This window comes from Erythrolamprus reginae, chromosome 3 (genome assembly GCF_031021105.1).
Source record: "Erythrolamprus reginae isolate rEryReg1 chromosome 3, rEryReg1.hap1, whole genome shotgun sequence".
NCBI classification, from domain to species: domain Eukaryota; kingdom Metazoa; phylum Chordata; class Lepidosauria; order Squamata; family Dipsadidae; genus Erythrolamprus; species Erythrolamprus reginae.
This window is the reverse complement of record NC_091952.1, coordinates 242,441,240-242,464,256: the sequence shown is the minus strand read 5'-3', so window position 1 is coordinate 242,464,256 and position 23,017 is coordinate 242,441,240. Positions and strand designations below refer to the sequence as shown.

Here is a 23,017-nt window from a genome sequence, read left to right as displayed (position 1 = left end):
GTGACGTAACGTTCCCGGGGAATCTGCGAAGCCGGAGGAGCTGCTTCCAAAGCCTCGCGCGCTTGCGTGCAAGTCGGCGGCTCTTCGCTTGCAAGAGGGGAGACGGACTGGGGGGGGAGTCGCAGGGGCAGGCAGGCAGGAGGAGGAGGGAGGACGGAGGAGGAGGGAGGGGTGTTAGCTGTGGAATCAGCACGCCGGAGGGATTTTTTAATTTTTTTTTCCTGGCGTTTTTGTAGGGGTTTCTTTTGTATTTGGATCCCCTCCCTTTTGGGGCGGGGAGGGAAAGGAGTGGACATTGGACGATCAAAGGGAAAAAATAATAACCGGGTGTGTGTCAATTTTTTTTTTAAAAAAGCACCGGCGATCTTCTACCTTTCCTTGTCTGGATGCATTGGGCGCGATTGCATTTTTAAATTAAAAAAATTGATTTTTTTTCCTTAATTTTTTTTCTTGCAAGAAAAAAAACAAAAAACCCCGGAACGCGCCTTCTTTCTTTATTTCACAGCCACTTGGTAGCTCTCTCACCTCCCTTCTTCCCAAATCCCCGGGTTTAGTCTCCCCCCCTTTTTAATTTTTTTTTTTGGCCAAATCGGATCTGCAGCTGCTCAATGAATAGGGGCTGGCGAGGAGGAGGAGGAGGAAGAGGAGGGCGGGGGGCTGCTGTGGGCGGCGGGAGCAGCCCGGCTGGTGCATCCGAGGCGTTGTTCGCCCGCTCGCCTCTTTCCTGTTGAAACCACCGCCTCTCCCTCCCCGATCCGCCCCCCACCTACCCACCCGCCCGCCCCCTAGTAGAGCTTCAGATCGGCGTGGCTGCTTGTATCATTTTTTTTGTTGCACCGGGATGGCTATCCGTGGGGTCGCTCTCCGCTCTCGCGTGAGGGCCCCGCCAGCCCCTTGATCGCGGATCCAGCCGCGGGGTTGCTAAGGAGCTGCGAGCCGAGAGAGAAGGAGGCGAGGAGCAGCAGCCCGAATTGGCCAGCCGGGCAACCCGCGAGCGTGCCGACCTCGGGATTTCCCACCCGCTCCCTAGTCTCCCGCCTTGCAACGCCGCCTGGTCGGGGAGCTCCGAAGGCCAGGCTGCTCCATTGAGGGGGGGCTGCTAGGAGAGAGAAGATCGCCCCCCGTCGTTGGCTTTGGGGAGAAAGGGGGGGGGTCTCCTCGGAATCTGGTGGGAAAGAAACATGGAGGCGGTGATCGAGAAGGAATGCAGCGCCCTCGGAGGGCTCTTCCAGACCACCATCGGTGACATGAAGGTAAGGGGTCTGGGGGCGACAGGGCGGGGTGGGGTCTTTTTTTTGCTCCTTTGGATTTGGGGAGATCTAGATTTGAGGATCCCCTGGATTGGGGGAGATCTGGATTTCGGGTTCCCCTGGATTGGGGGAGGTCTGGATTTGGGGTTCCCCTGGATTGGGGGAGGTCTGGATTTGAGGATCCCTTGGATTTGGGGAGGTCTGGATTTGAGGATCCCCTGGATTGGGGGAGGTCTGGATTTGAGGATCACCTGGATTGGGGGAGATCTAGATTTGGGGTTCCCCTAGATTGGGGGAGATCTGGATTTGAGGATCCCTTGGATTTGGGGAGGTCTGGATTTAAGGATCCCCTGGATTGGGGGAGATCTGGATTTAAGGATCCCCTGGATTGGGGGAGATCTGGATTTGAGGATCCCTTGGATTTGGGGAGATTTCAGGGGTGGGGTGAGATGGGGGACAGAAGAGATCCCCCCTCCTCATCGATCCCCTCTCCGCCTTTTGTAAATCTGCAAAGGAGAAAGGCTCTACCTGCAACCCACCTGGCTTCTGGAGAGGTGTGGGGTGGGTAGGTGGGTCGCTAAGGGAGCAGTTGAAGCCCTGCCTTTGCTGTCCCTTCCAGTGGTCGGGGCCTTGGTTTGGGGGGTGGCTCCCCATTTTCCACTGCTGATGGCCAGCTGGGCTGGGGTTTCCCTTTGGAGGTCTGCAAACCCCTCTAATGGGGGGGGACGACGAGCAGGAGCCTCATCCCTGGAGTTTATTTTATTTATTTATTAGATTTGTATGCCACCCCTCTCCGAAGACTTGGGGGGCGGCTCACAGCATACAATATAAAACAGTGAATACAGAGACAAATCTAATTAATTAAAAGCTACCTAAGCTAAAAAAAACCCCAATATATTAAAAATCAATCAATCAAATTCAAATCACAGCCATACATCACAATTATTGGCCAGGGGGTCTACATCTAATTGCCCCAAGCCTGAATATAGTTGCTGAATATAAATGGGTTTTTTTGTTTTGTTTTTGGATCCGATTTGCACCCGCTTGGCATCCTGCAGGAAGTATCTCTTGTTGGATAGAGAGGAGAAGTCTCTATATCTTGGTGGTGGTTGTAGAGTTGCGTCTCTCCGTAGCTTTTATTGACCTCGATCGGAGGAAGATTCGTCGACGTGTAGGGTATTAACCTTGTAGTACGCCAAGCCTGGCCTTGTTAAAATACTCAACACTTACCCTCCCCGATGCTGAGATACGGGAGATATTAAAAATATTAATACAAACTACAATTCTATACCTGTTTGACAAATTAGATAGATAGGTAGGTCGGTAGGTAGTAGATAGATAGATAAGGTAGGTAGGTAGCTAAATAGATTAGATAGGTAGCTAAATAGATTAGATAGATTAGGTATGTAGGTAGATAAATAGATTAGATAGGTAGGGAGGTACATCGATAGATTAGATAGATAGACAGACAGACAGACAGACAGACATATCAAATAGTATTTTCTGTGTTGCCAATGGTTTAACATTCCCGGCTTAGTTTGCTTAAAATGGAACTTCCATATTCAGTGGCAAGATACCTTTTGAGAACCCACCATTGGTTTTTATGCCTCCCTTTGTGACCCTTTTTGGGAATACTGTAAAAAAAGAATTGGGAATGGGGTTTGCTGTGATAAACCAGTACTCCAGATGTTTGGGGAATTTTTATTTTTTCTTTTGGACTTGATTTGATGGCTGCGCCTTTCATGGTATGTGCTGGTTTTGTATGAAAGAGACTGGCCTGGTTTTCTGTAATAAGCAGCTGGCTGAGAAATTATCCTTGGAAATAGTATTTTAGATAAGTGAGAAACCCCTGCTGATGCGGCTCAGATCCACCTTCCACAATTGGAGGGTCTCTTTTTTGGGGTGACTTTGCATTGCTTGTTTTCTCCCTTGCCTGGGTTGTGATTATGGAGAAAAATGAAAGGAGGAATACGATGAGTACACCGCGGAATGAAAGGCAGGATAATAAAAAGCTAACCACTCAAAATTAAAAATAAATCCCTTTTTTAAAAAAATGGCTTTTTAAAAAATGGAACTAGTCTGCGGCCTCCCAATTTTGCTTGAATTAATGGACATCTTCAACACCCTCATCCTTATGCTGTCCTATTTGTCCACTCACCTAAACAAAACCCCTTTGTTGGGTTTGGCAAGAACTTGAGACACAGCTGGACAGTATGTGAGCCCAGAATTGCACTTACGGCTACCTTTAATTGCAGTTAGTGTGACTTCTTCCCAGTGGCACCCAGTCACAGTGGTTATCTTGCTATTACTTGGGGTGGAGGGAAAGAACCACATAGGTGGGGTGTGTGTTGCATCCAAACTTTTGTGCATTCCCCTTTAAAACACATGAAAGGTCTTGGAGTGCTTGGCAAGCTGTGCCAGCCCAAATAAGCTGTAGGAAGCAAGAAGAGACAAGTAAAAACCCCCGATATAAAACAACATGACTATGTGGCGGTACATAGTCCACAATAGTGCCAGCTTCTTATTCAAATCCCTGTGGATTACTGTAGAGCATGTCACCCCCATGAGTTTGCAAGGGTTTTGTTCACCATCCTGCAGGTCCTTAGTATTTACAACTACACTGCTAAAAAAAAAAGAAAAAAGGAAACACTTAAAAAACAATATAACTCCCAAGCAAATCAAACTTCCATGAAATCAAACTGTCCACTTAGGAAGCAACACTGATTGACAGTCGATTTCACATGCTGTTGTGCAAATGGAATACGTTGTGCAAATGAAATATTCAGTGAGAATATTTCATTCATTCAGTTCTAGGATGTGTGATTTGAATATTCCCTTTATTTTTTTTTTGAGCATCCATTGAGGTGGGGTTGCACAAAGTGAATTCCCAGTTATTTCAGGCTAAAATTGCACAAGGAAAAAAGCTGAGATTGCAGTGGGAGAAAATGTGGAGTATTTTTTTTTTTTTTAAAGAAAGGAAGCATGAAGCTGTGTGGGCGAACAAGTGAATGGTCAAAATTCAACTGACGGTGGCATTTTTGGAACCTTTAAGAAATAGCATGGAAGCTAAAATAGCATGGAAAATGGATTTTTTTCTCTCTCTTTGCTTCTTTTGGCAAAACACCCCCACCCCTTAATTTTGGAAGGGCATCGATTGGTTGAATAGAAATGGTCCCCATGAACAGTGTTAATCAGACAGTGGGCCTAATTCCACTGGTTTTTTCTTTTTAAAAGGACCTTTAAAACTGGATTCTTTTGTACTGCCATCTGAGCAGGATTCTGCAGATGTTAAGAAGGCCGCTTGCTTCCATGTGAATGGGAAGAAAATAGCATGTCAGGAGTCTTGTCATAATGAACTCTTTGTGGTGTGGTTGAATCCCCAGATCTCCCTTTGTTGAACAGCATGCAAAAAAAAAAAAAATATCTCTGGGGAAGGGAGGTCCGGAGCAAAACCTGTAATCATTTTCATTAAGTCCATTTCAACCATGGAAATGCTTTTAACAGATGCCTCCTTCCGCCAGATGGATTCTATAAGTAGGCATTGCTAAAACCCTGAGCTTATTTCATCCCCTCTTCTTTTAAAACAAGGAGCCAAACATCCGTTTGGGAAAAATCTTGCTCTGTAGGCTACTTGTGATAGATGGCGTGTACACCTGGAACGTCTCCACACCTCGGAGCACGTATTTACATTATTTACCGGGGCTTGATAAAACAGAAATGAATTGGAACTGTAATAACAAGAGTGCAATTTTTGTCTACATTTGTTGAAAGGGGGTGGGGGGAATTCGTGGAGAAATCAAAAGATTTTAGATCTGTTTTCAATCTTGTGATGTCATTTTGTAGATCAGCAATCTTTGCTGACACACTCCGGAAGGGGGAGCTGTCAGGCTCTCAGCAATTGCAGATCAGGAAAAGTCCTGTGATTTGTGTTAAAGATGAGTAAATTTGCACACACACACACACACCCATATAAGCTTTCCTGGGTTGGAGGTTTATTATTTATTGATTTATTATTTGGATTTCTCTGAAGACTCAGGGCGGGCTAACAAAGAGGGAGCAATACAAAAAGACATTTAAGAAACCCAATTTATTAAAACTAATCTAAATTGATCTAAAACCCCAATTATAAAAAGCATTCATTCACATTCATTCCCTTTGCGTTCATGTGTGTGTGTGTGTGTGTCACATGTTTTTTTTTGCTGAATTTTGAAAATTAAGGTAGACTAGGATAGATCTATTTTGGCCTTATTTTGGCCTCATCAGCTAGCCACACCCTCACTGGGACTTGAACCTGCAACCTTTGCCTTGTAACCTCTAGGCTACAATATCCAATCCCTTCCGCTCTGCACCAGGGAAGGGTTACATATTTTTGTGTCGAATCACCCTGGTGTATTGAAGGAACATCACAGCTCCTATTTTTGCCTCTCGGCCCAACCCAGGGCCATTTCCAAGGCAGTTAATTTTATTGATAGCCGACAATTCTATCTGTATGTGTCACATGTTTTTTTGCTGAATTTTGAAAATTAAGATAGACTAGGATAGATCTATTATATATATACTGTATATATATATATATACATACATACATATAGCCGGAGCAGAGTACCAATGGTCAACGGCCCCCAGGCCTGCCGGCAGAGATGAATTTTTAAAGACTTAATGAAAGGCCAGAAGAGTGGGGGGCGGTACGAATCTCAGGAGGGAGTTGATTCCAAAGGGATGGGGCCGCCACAGAGAAGGCTCTACCCTTGGGCCTCACCAAGTGACATTGCCTAGCTGACGGGACCTGGAGTAAGCCAACTCTGTGGGACCTAACCGGTCGCTTGAATTCATGAGGCAAAAGGTTGCCTTCTCAAATGCCCAGCCTTTTTGCTAAAGCGGGTTGTTTCCAAGACCCAGAGCCAAACCTTTAAATGAAACAGAATATGTTTTTTTTTATTTCTCCCTGTTGCTGCTACTGACTTTGCTAATTGGGGGGCATGTGGAGGGCTTATTTTGGCTGTAATCCCTTGCGCATTTATTTGAGAGTAAGAGTCACGGAATCCAGTGGGGTTTGCTTATCAGCAACTGTGACCCAGGAGTGAAGGACCTGACCTTTTTTCCAGACACAGCAAAAAAAAAACAGCGCATGGGCAATGGGGCAGATAAACCATGCAAAAAGTATTTTGAACTGGCTTGTGGGTCTGGCGATAGATTATTAGCAGGCCAAAAGGAAGAAGCAAAATGCAGACTCACTAGGATGTACGCTTGCATTGATGAGAGAATTTTAAGATAAGCAGGATGGTGTGGCTTCTTTCCTTGGCAGTATCAGCATTGCTTTGTTTTAACTAAATGGCGGAATTGCAATTTTTAACGAAAACCTAACGTATTTGGCTTTCTGTTGTCTTTTTTAAAAAAAATATTTTTAAATTAATTTTTAACAAGTTTAATATACATTTTATTTATTTATTATTTATTTATTTATTGTATTTGTATGCCGTCCCTCTCCGGAGAACAGCGGCTAACAGCAGTAATAAAACAGCATATAATAACAATCGAATACTAAAAACAGGGGGAGTTGGTTCCAGAGGGCCGGGGCCGCCACAGAGAAGGCTCTTCCCCTGGGTCCCACCAAGCGACATTGTTTAGTTGACGGGACACGGAGAAGACCCACTCTGTGGGACCTAACTGGTCGCTGGGATTCGTGCAGACATACACACAACATAAAACAGTGCATAGTGAAATGTGCCCACCACCCCGATACACACACACATACCCCACCACCAATCGGGGATGTTTCTTATATAATCCACTTTGACCCAAGAGCAATACAGTGTTCCCTCGATTTTCGCGGGGGATGCTTTCCGAGACCGCCCGCGAAAGTCGAATTTCCGCGAAGTAGACATGCGGAAGTAAATACACTATTTTTGGCTATGAACAGTATCCCAAGCCTTCCCTTAACACTTTAAACCCCTAAACTGTAATTTCTCGTTCCCTTAGCAACCATTTAGATTATTACTCACCATGTTTATTTATTAAAGTTTATTAAAAAAAATATTTATTAAAGGCGGACAAAAGTTTGGCGATGACGTATGACGTCATCGGGCGGGAAAACCGTGGTATAGGGGGGAAAACCGCAAAGTATTTTTTAATTAATATTTTTGAAAAAACGTGGTATAGCCGTTTCGCGAAGTTCGAACCCGCGAAAATCGAGGGACCACTGTATATCTATTTACATATTATAGATTGATTCCAATTTATTTCTTACAGCTTGGTCTCGGATTCTACTCATCATATATCGTCTTACCTTGTCCCACCGTCCCATCAGTTGTCTCAATTCAGTTTCCTTATCCAAATTTATCCTTTTATCCATAATTTCAAATTGAATATGGTCCACCATGTACCTATACCAATTTTGCATTGTCCATTTTGTCGCATCCTTCCAACCCAAAACTATTACCGCCTGAGCGCTTTCTATTGCGGCTTGTTTTATTTCTCTAAATTCTCCCATCACATTTCTTTTAACTACCGTGTTTCCCCGATAGTAAGACCCCCCCGATTGTAAGACATATGGGGGGTTTCAGGGGGGTCGGCTAATATAAGCCATACCCCGAAAGTAAGACATATGTCTTACTTTCGGGGAAACACGGTACTACGTAAAAGCGAGGGAGCTGTGCGCGGTGGTGCGCTGCGCCCAGAGCTTGGGCCACCCGGCGGGCGAGGCGGCGGCCCTGGCTGAAGCGGCGCGGCTCTGGCTGCGGCACGAGCGGGAGCTCCGACTGCGCTTCCTGTGTAAGCCCAACGCCGACAAAGAGACGTCCAAAGGTGGACGCTTGAAGCTCAGCGACATCGGCGCCGAGGACAAGTCCAGCTTCAAGCCTCCTCGGCTGGCGGAGGAAGCGCGGTGGCGGCGGCGGCAGGCTCCGGAGGGAGCTCGGGCGGTGGCCGCTCCGCCGCTTCGGCCAGGGCCGCCGCCTCGCCTGCCGGGTGGCCCAAGCTCGCGCCACCGCCAGCTTGGGCCACCCGGCGGGCGAGGCGGCGGTCCTGGCCGAAGCGGCGGAGCGGCCACCGCCCGAGCTCCCTCCGGAGCCTGCCGCCGCCGCCACACTTCCTCCGCCGGCCGAGGAGGCTTGAAGCTGGACTTGTCCTCGGCGGGCGAGGCGGCGGCCCTGGCCGAAACGGCGCGGCTCTGCCTGCAGTATGAGCTGGAGCTCCGACTGCGCTTCCTGCGCAAGCCCAACGCCGACAGAGACGTCCAAAGGCGGACGCTTGCAGCTCAGCGACATCGGCGCCGAGGACAAGTCCAGCTTCAAGCCTCCTCGGCCGGCGGAGGAAGCGCGGTGGCGGCGGCAGGCTCCGGAGGGAGCTCGGGCGGTGGCCGCTCCGCCGCTTCGGCCAGGGCCGCCGCCTCGCCCGCCGGGTGGCCCAAGCTCGCGCCAGCTTGGGCCACCCGGTGGGCAAGGTGGCGGTCCTGGCCGAAGCGGCGGAGCAGCCACCGCCCGAGCTCCCTCCGGAGCCTGCCGCCACCGCCACGCTTCCTCCGCCGGCCGAGGAGGCTTGAAGCTGGACTTGTCCTCGGCGCCGATGTCGCTGAGCTGCAAGCGTCCGCCTTTGGACGTCTCTGTCGGCGTTGGGCTTGCGCAGGAAGCGCAGTCGGAGCTCCCGCTCATGCCGCAGGCAGAGCCGCGCCGTTTCGGCCAGGGCCGCCGCCTCGCCCGCCGAGGACAAGTCCAGCTTCAAGCCTTACTCCAAACCCGGCGCGGATAAGGAGGACTCCTCGGCCGGCGGAGGAAGCGCGGCGGCGGCGGCAGGCTCCGGAGGGAGCTCAAGGCGAAGGGCGCTTCGGAGACGCCGGGTGGGCGGGCGAGGCGAGCGGCCGGAGCTGCACCCTCCTTCGCCCGCCTCCTTTCCGGCAGCTCCGGATGGGGTGGGCAGGCGGGGATGCGGATGTGTGTCCGTGTGTGGGGGGGAGGGTGCTACCGTACTACTTTTTACTGGACACGGGTGTTGCGGGTTCGGGTAGGTGGGTTGGCCGGGTGTGTCTTATTTTTTCCAATATAAGACATACCCCGAAAGTAAGACATAGGGGGGCTTTTGGGGGTAAAAAGAAAGTAAGACATGGTCTTACTATCGGGGAAACACGGTAGTACTGCCATTTCCTTAGTGATTGTCCATTGTATATTTAGCATTCTATTAATGTCCTCTTGCACTTTTTGCCAAAATTCTTGCACTATCGGGCATTCCCAAAACATATGCATAATATTTGGCTTTCTTTTGTCAGGCAGAATTTGGGGGTGGGGGGCTCCCTTCTTCACCTCAAACCAGCTAGTTCATAGGTCACCAACTTGTGCTCTGTGGACCATTGGTGGTCCGTGAGAAAATTTTGGTGGTCCATGGACAAATCTTGGTCCCTGGGCCAGGTATGGCCAAGAGCAATTAATCCAATCCAAAAAGAAGGAAGGGAAGGACTAGGACTATAGCTACAGCTCTAGAATATAGGACTGACTTTCCCAACATCAGCAAGCCACCATCAAATAAGCTTCAATTATTTTGTAATAATTACACAACCTTTTATAATTTTGTTGCAATTGAACAACATTTCAAGATTTTGTTATGATTAAATAAGCATTTATAATTTTTTTGTTAAATAAATGCATTTCGTGTTAATAAAATGGAAGTTCTCTGATCATTATTTTACAAATATATTTATATTTTAAAAATCATATTAGTGGTCTACGGCAGTGTTTCCCAATCTTGGCAACTTGAAGATATCTGGACTTCAACTCCCAGAATTCCCCAGCCAGCGAATGCTGGCTGGGGCATTCTGGGAGTTGAAGTCCAAATATCTTCAAGTTGCCAAGGTTGGGAAACACTGGTTTAGGGGACTTAAAATTATGAATTTGGTGGTCTGAGGGATTTAAAAGTATGATCTTGGTGGCCCCTTAGGACCAAAAGGTTGGGGACCCCTGAGCTAGTTGACCCTGTCTGTTTGCAGTGGAGCATTGGTTGCTGGAAAACACACACTCACACCCAACCCCACGAACCTGTCAGATGTCCTTTTAAATATTTCAGAACGCAACTTTAAATATTTGCAGGGATCCCGTTCCGCCTGACGGATTGAAAACCAAAGAACCTCTAGTGTTACCTGTCACGGGATACCTGGAGGGGTGTAGCTCTTACAAGTTAAGGCAAGGACAAATCCTGTTGAACACGGTGTCCTGTCCAAGCTTGTCGGACATGGTTTTAACTGCTCCGGTTGAGTTTTACCACCTTTGCGAAATAATGTGTGAAGTTACCTTTGTGCAGAACAGGCCTCCTCCGACTTTGAATGGCAGTAGCATGTTAATTAGGCCTTCAAAAGACTTCGGTGTCTTTAAAAAAATTCTGATTTGTTACACTGCCCATCTCAGTTGAAGTACTGATTGGGGTATCATGAATGTCTTTTATCTTTTTTCCTGGTACTAAAATCTACCAGCTGTCTAAATTCTAAGTCTTCTGTTTTGGTGACAGTCTTTTAACCTTCCCCACGGATCCTAAATACTCAGCAAGTTAAGCCACTGCTCCTCAACCATGGCAATTTTAAGATGTATGGACTACAACTCCCAGAATGCAATAGGGCTGGCTGGGGCATTCTGGGAGTTACGGTCCACCCATCTTAAAATGGCTAAGCTTTGAGAAGCACTGAATTTAGCTGTTTTAGGATGCCCAAGAAAATGTGGGACAACCTTTTAAGTAAAGAACCTCTGATAATACTACTTGCTACTCACTGAATATTCTCATTTTATTGGAACAACAAGTTTGGAGATCTTAAACAAAATTTCAGATTTTACAGTTCTTAAAGCAGTTCTTAGTTTGGATTAAATGAAGCAGTGGAAGTGATGTGCCGGTGTCTGGAGGCTGTTGGGGCCTGGATGGGTGTCAACAGACTCAAACTCAACCCAGATAAGACGGAGTGGCTGTGGGTTTTGCCTCCCAAGGACAACTCCATCTGTCCTTCCATTACCCTGGGGGGGGGAATTATTGACCCCCCTCGGAGAGGGTCCGCAACTTGGGCGTCCTCGATCCACAGCTCACATTAGAAAACCATCTTTCAGCTGTGGCGAGGGGGGCGTTTGCCCAGGTTCGCCTGGTGCACCAGTTGCGGCCCTATCTGGACCGGGACTCACTGCTCACAGTCACTCATGCCCTCATCACCTCGAGGTTCGACTACTGTAATGCTCTCTACATGGGGCTACCTTTGAAAAGTGTTAGGAAACTTCAGATTGTGCAAAATGCGGCTGCGAGAGCAATCATGGGCCTACCTAGGTATGCCCATGTTTCACCAACACTCCGCAGTCTGCATTGGTTGCCGATCAACTTCCGGTCACAATTCAAAGTGTTGGTTATGACCTTTAAAGCCCTTCATGGCACTGGACCAGAATATCTCCGAGACCGCCTGCTGCCGCACGAATCCCAGCGACCGATTAGATCCCACAGAGTGGGCCTTCTCCGGGTCCCGTCAACTAAACAATGTCAGTTGGCGGGCCCCAGGGGAAGAGCCTTCTCTGTGGCAGCCCCGGCCCTCTGGAACCAACTCCCCCCGGAGATTAGAACTGCCCCTACTCTCCTTGCCTTTTGTAAGCTCCTTAAGACCCACCTGTGTCGTCAGGCATGGGGGGACTGAGACATCTCCCCCGGGCATATACAATTTATGAATGGTATGTGTGTATGTATGTGTGTTTAGAAAATGGGGTTTTTAAAATGTTTTTAGTAGAAATTTAGATTTGTTGTAAACTGTTTTTTCACTTTGTTGTGAGCCGCCTCGAGTCTGCGGAGAGGGGCGGCATACAAATCTAAATAAACATAAACAAACATAAATTAAATATTATCTGCTTTCACAAGCTTTGTAATAGCAAATGGCACTTCCAGAATTACAAATGTCAACTATGTCCACACATGTACTTTGTTGAGTGAACCATTCAATAAACCATGATAGAACATGGTTGGATGTTTTGTGCAAACTTAGCTAGCAAGATTCTGAGTGCCAGCTGAAGAACTGTGGATTTATAGGATCTGCAGAAAATTCAGAGTATTGAGTAGTAGCTATGCCTTAAAACCTGATGTAGCAGAAACGTTATACTCTTCCTTTTTAGAAAACAACAACAATCTTGAAATAATTGAAGAAGTTTCAGTAAATTGAACTAGGATCCCCTGAACATAGAAATACAGGCCATATGGTGTAAAAATTGTGGTACAAATGGTCATTTAGTGCATAATCTGCACTCTCTAGTTGGATCCCATTGCAAGTTTTTTTTAAAAAGTGTGTGAGAAAATATTGCTTTTAATGTTTTAAATTCATCTTAGTCTCATTTCCCCAGATTTATGTTGGATCAGGGTCAAAGGAATTCTCCCCAACATATGCAAAATCACCAAATAAGGGATGTTGTATAGCCCAATGTGTTTTAAACATCTTTTCTTCCAAGGTCTATTTTAAGAAATGGAAAAAAAAAGGTTTAGCCTGAGGGGGTAACTAACCACTAATAACAAGTTGTATAGATAAAGCTGATATGTGTCCATTCCTACATTCATTGAAAGGCAAGAACCTTTCACTGTTATCTTGTTATGTCTTGTTGTGTTATCACCATACAAAAATATGGTTAATGTTTTGTTGACTGTCTTGTCTGCTTAACATTATGTTAGGATTGTAGCCTATAGTTAAATGAATAGTAATTCTGATGATAGCTACTATGTCATTAATTAAGGGTTTGTATGGGCAGGTGCAACCAAGATTAATACAGTAATACCTCATCTTACAAACGCCTCGTCATACAAACTTTTCGAGATACAAACCTGGGGTTTAAGATTTTTTTGCCTCTTCTTACAAACTATTTTCACCTTACAAACCCACTGCCGCCGCTGGGATGCCCCGCCTCCGGACTTCCGTTGCCAGCGAAGCACCCATTTTTGCGCTGCTGGGATTCCCCTGAGGCTCCCTTCCATGGGAAACCCCACCTCCAGACTTCCATGTTTTTGTGATGCTGCAAGGGAATCCCAGCAGGGGAATCCCAGCAGGGCAAAAATGGGCACTTAGCTGGCAACGGAAGTCCAGAGGTGGGGTTTCCCAGCGAGGGGAGCCTCAGTGAAATCACAGCATTGCAAAAACACAGAGGTCCAGAGGTGGGGTTTCCTATGGAGGGGAGCCTCAGGGGAATCCCAGCAGTGCAAAAACGGGCGCTTCGGCTGGCAAAAGGGGTGCATTTTGGGCTTGCACGCATTAATCGCTTTTCCATTGATTCCTATGGGAAACATTGTTTCGTCTTACAAACTTTTCACCTTAAGAACCTCGTCCCGGAACCAATTAAGTTTGTAAGACAAGGTATCACTGTAATTGGTCCCAACCAAATGCCCCAAAGATGCTCTTTGGAATGGGACTATCTTGGGTTTTTTTTCCTTTGAAAATATTTCACTTCTCATCCAGGAAACATTTTCAGTGCAGAACTGAAAAAAACTTCCTGGATGAGAAGTGAAATGTTTTCAAAGAAAAAAAAAACCAAGGAGAAAGTCCATTTACTTTTTGGACAAGTACCTTTGGGACAATCGTGACCTGGATGATTGAGAATCTCCATAGACAGTAATAAGAGGAAAACATTCAAAAGACCAATACTACCGAACTATACATATATTGACAGCTGCCCAACTAGCAATTGCACAAATGTGGAAAAATTAACACATGCCTTCTGAAACAATGGTAATCAATAAACTATTGGAATGTCCAGAAATGAGCAAACTTACGTTAGAATTGCGAAATGAGCAAAGGAAAGAAATATACATTATATGGGAGAAACTATACATATGGCTTGAAAATAGAAAAAACCCCCATAAACTTAAAAACAATAAAATTGTGATGAGATATTTCATTAAAGATTGTAATGGTGAATGTATAACTGATATATTGATGTCAAGGAAGCGAATATTACTGATAAGTAATTAATATTGTTAGATTTTTTTCCTTTTTACAGTACAGTATTCGTATTATTGGTATTGTATTGTTTTTTGTTTCTTTATTTTTATTTTTTCCTTTTGTTGTATGTATTTATTTCATTGCTTTTTGTTTTTAAGTTTGTCCGTAAAACATTTGAAAATTCAAAAAAAAAAGAGAGAGAGAATCTCCATAGACTTCATAACCAAATGTTTAACAGTCGCTTGGTGGATTTTTCCAAGCATTTGAGAATCCAGTGCTAAAACCCACCTACCTGTATGTCTCTGCTTTAACCCGGTGGTAAAAACCTACCCGTATCCAGTTACGATATTGGGAGTAATGGCTTAATGTTGAGTCTTGCATCTTAAAGTGCATTACTTGCAATTCTGTTTTTTCTTTAAGGGTAGGGTTGAAAGGACTTTTTACTCTTTGTATTTTGTTTGAAGTCAATATGAATCTCTTGATCTCCTGTAGATCACCAGGTAGTTATCTTTTACCCTTTAACCGTTAAGTATGTTATGATGGTTTGGCCTTCCCCCCCCCCTCCCCAAGCCAACGATAAAATAGATCCCAGCAGTTATAAAATAAAGATTCTTCATTATTTCTTAATTCTAATGTGAATTTGACCATTTCTGCACAATGTGTAATTTTCTCCAAAATCTGCTCTTCCTGTGGAATTCCTTCCATTTTTCCACATTTGTGCATAGGCTATTCTAGCCGCAGTTGTAATATGGATCACCAAATATAACTGATTTTTGTTGAGATGTTAGCGTAAAATTCCTAAAAGTGAAGCTCTGATTTAAATTATTACATTAAATGAAATACTCTTACATGCGGTAGGCTAGTATAAAATTATTAAATTAAAGAGATACAGGAGGCCAGCACTGCCATTCATCGTAGTGAAGTTTTTAACTCAGGGATTGTAAAGGAACATCTTGAGCCACTCAGCAGAAATTTATGGAGCCTTCTTCAGAGAGGTGGGATCATTTATTGTTATCTGCCTGGGTGGATTGCAAAACTATTTCTAAAAATTCTGGACCTCTGTTGATCTATATATAGACACATCATCTTGAGAGAGAGAGAGAAAATTTAGGGCAGTAGTGAGTCTTCCCAAGAATAGCCATGCGGTCAAATTCACTCCAGGAGTTCAGCATAAAATCCCACAGGGCCTTCCTGAACAACAGTCGTTGGTAGGCACAAAGTTCGCATCTGTGATCTCAATATTAGGAATGATGTTCGTCCATCGTATTCGAGGATGACCTTGACATCTAACGGGTTGTGGGCTGTACGTGATGTGTTCGCAGGTGGCTGGTAAGGCCGATACGGGCACGAAATGTTCTGCCACATGTTGGGCAGGTGTGTGAGCATCATTGTCGCAGCATTTGCAGCTCTGGCTTTGTGGAGTGCTCACTTCTCTGCCAGAAATGTTACCTGCACAACCCAGTTCTTCAAATTAAGATTTATTTATTCAGTCAGTCATTCAGTCAGTCATTCAGTCATTCAATTTCTATGCCGCCCTTCTTGAAGCGACTCAGTATCTTGAAGATACTCATGTTGGCTGCCAAGGATGGTGCAGAGAAATTTTTCTCTGTCTGGATCTATATAGCTAATCCTTGACTTAACAACAGTTCATTTAGTGACTGTTCAAAATTATGACGTCCCTGGGAAATAAAAGTGAATAATGACCGTTTCCCCCATTTATGACCATTTCCGCACCCACATTGTCACCTGATATGAGAAATATGAGTTTCTGCAGGACAGTATCTGTCCATCTATCTGTCCACATGAAGTGGGTCATCGGCAGAAGAATGGTCTCAGCATAAAAGCAATCCATAAGAAGGAAAGGTGATTTAATGATATTTTGAAATAGCCATGTCAAAGCTTGAATTGAGACCCTGTGAAAGGGTAGGAATAATGCCCCAAATGAGCTCTTCATGATAGAATCGAAATATGGTGGCAGATCACCGTGGAGCAGTGTTTCCCAACCTTGGCAACTTGAAGACATTTGGACTTCCAACTCCCAGAATTCCCCAGCTGGCTGGGGAATTCTGGGAGTTGAAGTCCAAATATCTTCAAGTTGCCAAGGTTGGGAAACACTGCCGTGGGGGAATGAATTAAAATTCAACCTAAGGATACGAATCCTCCCAATTACAAAAAATATATATGTTTGCTTGTATAGTTATTGCAGCAAAAGGTGGTAGAGTCAGCCTTGAGTCTAAAGGGATTATTATTCGTTCACAACTAACATGCTACATGTGGGATGACTTGGTTTAAAGGAAAGGGAAGCAACGAACAGGGTCTTTGTTCATCTGGTTAATCATATTTGTGGCAGAAGGAGCAAAATTCTGAAAGAGGCCAAATATATTTTCACGGAGCTGCAGTTATGCCCTTCTCAAGCCCATATTTTGTGTGTGTGTGTGTGTATATGTTAATGCTTACTTTGGAAAAAGCTACTCTGGACACAGCAGCAATTGCTATGAAACATTCAGGCTTTGGTGCATTGCAGGTAGTCCTAGACCAGTGATGGCGAATCTTTTTTCCCTCTGGTGCGAAAAGCACATACATGCACGCTATCGCACTTGCACGAGTTCCCACCACCCATAATTCAATGTTTGGGGAGGGTGAAAGTAGCTTCCCCCATCCCCTGGAGGTCCTCTTGAGCCCAGAGATGACCTGTTTCCCAACTACTGGTGGGCCCAGTAGGCTTGTGCTTCGCCCTCCCCAGGCTCCAAAACTTTCCCTGGAGTTGGGGGAAGGTAAAAACGCCCTCCCCCGTCCCCCTGGAGCTTACCTGGGCAAGGGGCGGCCCGTGGGCCCCGCCCGCTGTCTGTGACCGGTCGGCGGAGGTCGGGATCCGCTCCAGTGTGAGGATGAAAGAGCTCACCGCGTCTGCCGGGACTCCTCCGGTTCCTGCTTTCCTTATGAATCATGAGGAAAGCAGGAACCGGAGGAGTCCCGGAAGACGTAGTGAGCTCTTTCATCCTCGCACTGGAGCGGACCCCGACCGCCTACCGAGAGCGGCTGAGCACAGAAGTCACGCAAACACTCCCACGCAGTGACTGTGGTGCGCCGTGTTGTGATAAAGCAAACAATTAGGGGTCTGTAGAGTGGGTCTGGGTGTTTAGGTCAGGGCAGGGTCTGCGTCTTTACATTATTGGGTAGAACTGAGTTAATTATATTAGTCCGGCCCTCTAAAACCATCCCAATTTCTCATGCGGCCCCATGGCAAAATTAATTGCCCACCCCTGCCCTGGAGGCTCTCTGGAAGCCAAAATCCCCTTCCCAGAGCCTCTTGAGCCAAAGATCAGCTGGCCAGCATACTCATGCATGTTAGAGCTGAGCTAGGGCAACAGCTCGCGTGCCAGCTGATATGGCTCCGTGTGCCACCTATGGCACCTGTGCCATAGGTTCACCATCACTGTCCCAGACTTAAAACTGTTCAGAGTTCTGGTGGACCCCCCCAAAGTGGTTAAAACACGGATTTGAAGTTCCAATGGCTGACCCCCCCCCCCCAAACCCGGCAGTTACTGAAATTCATTCTGGGTGCTTGGTAATCAGCCTGCATTTACCGCTGTTTGCAGTATTCCATAGTCACTGACCAAGATTTATGGCGGGGTTGGTTTTTTTTTGCCACAAACTATCATTTACTTCCCAGTTTCTGGCACAAAATGTAATGGGTTGGTTTAGCGACTATGGCATTGCAATGTGACCCCCACATTTAGTTTACGAGGGCTGCAAAAAAAAAAAGTTGGTTATAACTTATAAAGCCTTCCATGGCATCGGGCCAGATTACCCCCGAGACTGCCTCTTGCCACACGAATCCCAGCATCCGGTCAGGTCCCACAGAGTGGGCCTCCTCAGGGTCCTGTCAGCCAGAAAATGTTGGCTGGCAGGACCAAGGGGAAGAGCCTTCTCTGTGGGGGCCCTGACCCTCTGGAATCAGCTCCACCCCCGGAGATTCGCACTGCCCCCATCCTCCTTGCCTTCCCAAAAGCCTACATTCCTTCATGGCACCGGACCAGAATATCTCCGGGACCACCTTCTGCCACACGAATCCCAGCAACTGGTTAGGTCCCACAGAGTTAGTCTTCTCCGGGTCCTGTCGACAAAACAATGTCGTCTGGCGGGACCGAGGGGAAGAGCCTTCTCTGTGGCGGCCCCGACCCTCTGGAATCAACTCCCCCTGGAGATTAGGATTGCCCCCACCCTCCTTGCCTTTCGCAAACTCCTTAAAACCCACCTCTGTCGCCAGGCATGGGGAAATTGATTCCCCTGGGCTGTTTCCGCTTTATGTATGGTTTGTATGAGATGTATGATTTTTTTTTTTACATTAAGGGTTTTAAATTGTTTTAACCATTGCGTTTGTAATGTTTTGTTGTGAGCCGCTCCGAGTCTCCGGAGAGGGGCAGCATACAAATCTAATAAATAATAATAAAATAATAAAGACTTATCATTAGATGTTCCCCCTTGACCTGTGTACTTCACAGTGTGAATGTTAACAAATATCTTTTTAGTTATATTAGAGCTCTTAGATTTTTGTAGTTATATTAATTGGATCCTATTTGTGTTATTATGTCTTTTGATATGTTGTGAGCCGCCCCGAGTCCCCGGAGAGGGGCGGCATACAAATCCAATAAATAAATAAATAATAAATTAGGATTTGTCACGTTACACTGACCTGTCTTTATTCTGCAGTCCTTTCCTCCTACTAGAGAATATTTTTTTGTTTTTGGCCACCACATTGTATTGATTCAAAAATACAGCTGATTGTTCACTTGTTTGTTTGTAATTATGTGCAACCGACTGGTTCTTCCTTGTTCTGCATTTCTTCGCCATTATAAACAGCTGCAATATGTTTCTTTTCAAGCTTGGAAAGAGGGGAGGAGGCTAAACACCCCCCCCCCCAGCCTCCTAATTTCTCCCCTCTGATCTTGAGTGTTGATGTTGGAAACTATCAACCGAACAGCTGTCGCACATCAGGGTTTCTTTAAACCAATGGCATTGCTGAGTAAACGGTTAGCTATTTTTAGATGCTCGGGCAGTTGCTGTGGATGGAGGAGGCATAGTCCCTAAGGATCAGGGGGCAAGTCCCAGAGCAAAATCTTCCCTTCTTTGCATCAGGGGCAGGCAGCCCCTAGGACGGGGGTGTGTGTGTGTGCCATTTCGGTAGCAGAAGTGGACCTGTCCGTGCAGCTCCAGCTGACCGGAGGTTGGGCGCATGCGCCCAATGCGAGATTTGCTTTTCTGCGCCTGCACAGGAAGCGAAATCTCACGTGAGGACGCACGCGACTGCCAGATTTCGGCAATTTTTAGCGATTATTTTTTTTTTTGCTTCTGTGAATGCACAGAAGCAAAAAGCCAATGAAAATTGCTCGCAGTCACGCATATCCTCGTGCAAGATTTTGCCTCCTGTGCAAATTTCACACCGGGTGCGTGCACACAAACCCCGCCCACCTCGCTGCCCCTCCGGAGCCATCCCAGGAAACGGAGGTAAGTGCGGCCCCTCACTGATCACGTTCTACAATAGGAGTGGGCTACTATGGTGATTTTGCAAACTGGGGACTTCAACTCCCAGAATTCACGGGAATTTATTACATTTGTATGCCGCCCCTCTCTGAGAATCCTGCAAATGATGCTGGAATTGAGGAACTCTGGGAGTTGAAGTCCACAGGTTGTAAAGTTGCCCATAGATACCCACCGCCTGTTCCATAATTTTGGGAGTTCAGCCCAGGTGCTATTCCGTAATCATAGTTAGCAGCTCCAGGCCACTGCAGTGGCTTTCATAAATGTATTTATTTTATTTTTTATCATATTTGTATGCTGCCCTTCTCCTTGTGGACTCAGGGCGATGAACAACAATAAAATGGATACAAGTTTTAAAAAAAACCCACGATTGTTGTGGTTAGCTCTGGCCCAGCTCCTGCCCCAAGGACTGTGGATTTGGGGGAGACATCCACACGCTGCAGGCCTGTTTTGCCCCCCGGTGGAATCTGCTGATGAAGGCTCCTCTGACCAAGAAGACATGAGTGACTGGGAGGAGGAGAGTGTGGCAGACAGCTCAGAAGGAGATCAATTATCTAGCTCCTCCTTGGATTCAGAACAAGAGTTAATGATACAGCCACGCATGCGGAGAGTGATGCATAGGCAACAACAACTGAGAGATTATTACCAAGGAAAATGAGGCCACCTGTGGTTGGGTGGGGCTGTGGTAATTAGTGAGGCTGCTATAAATAGCAGCCTGTGGGTTTGGCCATTGTGGAGGATTATCTGATCTTTGTGTTTCCTGACTGCTTTACTGACTTTAACCTTTTGTGTGCTGATTTTTCCCCGCTTTGAAACTAAACCAGAGCAAAGTGTGTTTCACTTTGTGAAAGAAGAAGGACTGTGAATTGCCTCACAGCTGCAAGCTAAGTATCACAGAACTGAAAAGGGACTTGTACAAATTACCAGTTTGTTTGGAGACAAGTGCTCTTTGCTATACCAAAAGAAGGCTTAGTTTAAGTGAATTTTCATTATAAAGAACATTGTTTTGAATTTTCAAACGTGTGTGTGTGTCTGAAATTTGTACCTGTGAATTTTTGGGAGAAGCCTACCAGAGAGCCCGACAGAACAACGATCAAAAGCATTCATCCATCAGTCATTCATCAAGGGGGTGGAACAAGATGTCCATATTCAACAACCCTCCCACTTAAGCAAATTACTGCATTCGTTAAGCGATTAATACAGTTGTTCAGTGTATCCAGTTTTTCCCAATTGACTTTGCTTTTCATAGGTTGGTTGGGAAAATTGTAACATTATGTCTCAAACATTCCAGAGGCCGATGTCCCACAGAGTCGGCCTTCTCCAGGTCCCGTCAGCTAGACAAGATCACCTGGTAGGGCCTAGGGGAAGAGCCTTCTCTGTGGCGGCCCCAGCCCTATGGAACAAACTCCCCCCCCAGAGATTCGTGCTGCCCCCACTCTTCCTGCTTTCCATAAAGCTCTAATGACCCATTTCTGCCGGCAGGCTTGGGACCATTGAAACTTTGATGTCTTGCCCTGCCCGATGAACAAATGCTGGTTCTATGACATATGAATCTGGTTGTCTGATTTTTAACTTGGTTTTTAGAATGTAGTTTTATTAGATTTCTAAACATGTCAGAATCTCTAAACAAGTCAGAATCTCAGGAGAGGGGCGGCATAGAAATCAAATTAATAAATAATAAATAAATTGTTAGAGATGCTGTTCTTAGAGAATTTTCTTTGCTGTTGAGTCCCAACCTTGGACCGCAAAAGAGTTTTACAGAATGAGGGGTTTTTTTGCAAGGAATTCCTTCAATTGCTGTGGGAACTTGTGAGCCATTAGCCCTTCGATATGTTTCTGTAGTTGTACACAATAGGGAAATTAATGCGTGATCAGGATTCTGGGTCAGACACAACCTCTTTTCAGTGTTGCCAAGAGGTGTTGAGTTCTGGCTCTCGGGTGCTCTAAAACTACTCGTCCGTCATGGCATCAGAAATTCGGAGGTTTTTTTCACTCAGCTTCTTAGAATAGTGGCAGAAGGATTTGTTTGTTTGCTTGTTTGACTTCTATGCAGCCTAACCCTGTAGGACTCAGGTTGGCTTACAATAATACAAATATAATACAGTAATTAAAAAAGTCAAGGCTGCTTAGCTAGAGGTATAACAAGCAGGAAGAGGGAGATTATGATCCCGCTATATAGAGCGCTGGTGAGACCCCATTTGGAATACAGTGATCCCCCGATTATCGCGAGGGTTCCGTTCCAAGACCCCTCGCAATAATCGATATTTCGGGATGTAGTGGTGTGGAAGTAAAAACACCATCTGCGCATGCGCGCCCCTTTTTCCATGGCCGCACATGCGCAGATGGTGGAGTTTGCGTGTGGGCGGCGGGGAAGACCGGGGAAGGTTCCTTCGGCCGCCCAACAGCTGATCTGCTCCGCAGCGCGGCAGCAGCGAGGAGCCAAAGATGGGGTTTCCCCGTTGCCCAGGCAACGGGGAAACCCCATCTTCGGCTCCTCGCTGCTGCCGCGCTGCGGAGCAGATCAGCTGTTGGGCAGCCGAAGGAACCTTCCCTGGGTCTTCCCGCCGCCCAGGCAAAGGGGAAACCCCAAGATCGCTTGCCCGTCACCCGCTCGCCCAGCCGCTCGCTTGCCCGTTCGCCCGCCCGCTTGCCGCTTGCCCGCTCGCTCGGCCGCTCGCTTGCCGCTTGCCTGCTCGCTTGCCGCTTGCCCGTTCGCCCGCCTGGCTGCTCGCTTGCCGCTCGAGAGCAAGAGGGGGAGAGATAGAGAAAGAGAGAGAAGGAAAGAAAGAGATGAGAGAGGGAGGAAGAGAGTGTGAGAGAGGAAGAAGCAAGATAGAGAAAGAGAGAGAGAAAGAAAGATGAGAAAGGAAGGGAGTGACGTCATCGGGTGGAAAAATCGCGATATAGCCTTTCGCAATGATCGGGATCGCGAAACTCGGGGGATCACTGTACTAAAACATAGATCCCCATTGTAAAACCCATAAATCCAATCTATCAAACCATGTGCATAACAATCAAACATAGAAACATAGAAGATTGATGGCAGAAAAAGACCTCATGGTCCATCTGCCCTCATACTATTTCCTGTATTTTATCTTACAATGGATATATGTTTATCCCAGGCAGGTTTAAATTCAGTTACTGTGGATTTACCAACCACGTCTGCTGGAAGTTTGTTCCAAGGATCTACGACTCTTTCAGTAAAATAATATTTTCTCACGTTACTTCTAATCTTTCCCCCAACTAACCTCAGATTGTGCCCCCTTGTTCTTGCGTTCACTTTCCTATTAAAAACACTTCCCTCCTG

At 46.2% G+C, this 23,017-nt stretch overlaps 1 protein-coding gene across 10 annotated transcripts in view; it reads left to right on the top strand.

The window, feature by feature from the left end:
* Positions 1 to 799: 799 nt before the first annotated feature.
* The window catches only part of MTSS1 (MTSS I-BAR domain containing 1), a 207,913-nt gene continuing 185,695 nt past the window's right edge, over positions 800 to 23,017 (top strand). For 8 of the 10 annotated variants that reach the window (XM_070748286.1, XM_070748283.1, XM_070748279.1 and 5 more), the window contains exon 1: positions 823 to 1,253. In XM_070748286.1, coding sequence (XP_070604387.1) covers positions 1,182 to 1,253 — 72 coding nt within the window. In that variant the 5' untranslated portion in view covers positions 823 to 1,181. Of the gene's footprint in view, positions 1,254 to 23,017 lie in introns of all 10 variants that reach the window. The other 2 variants (XM_070748282.1, XM_070748280.1) reach the window with 2 other exon arrangements.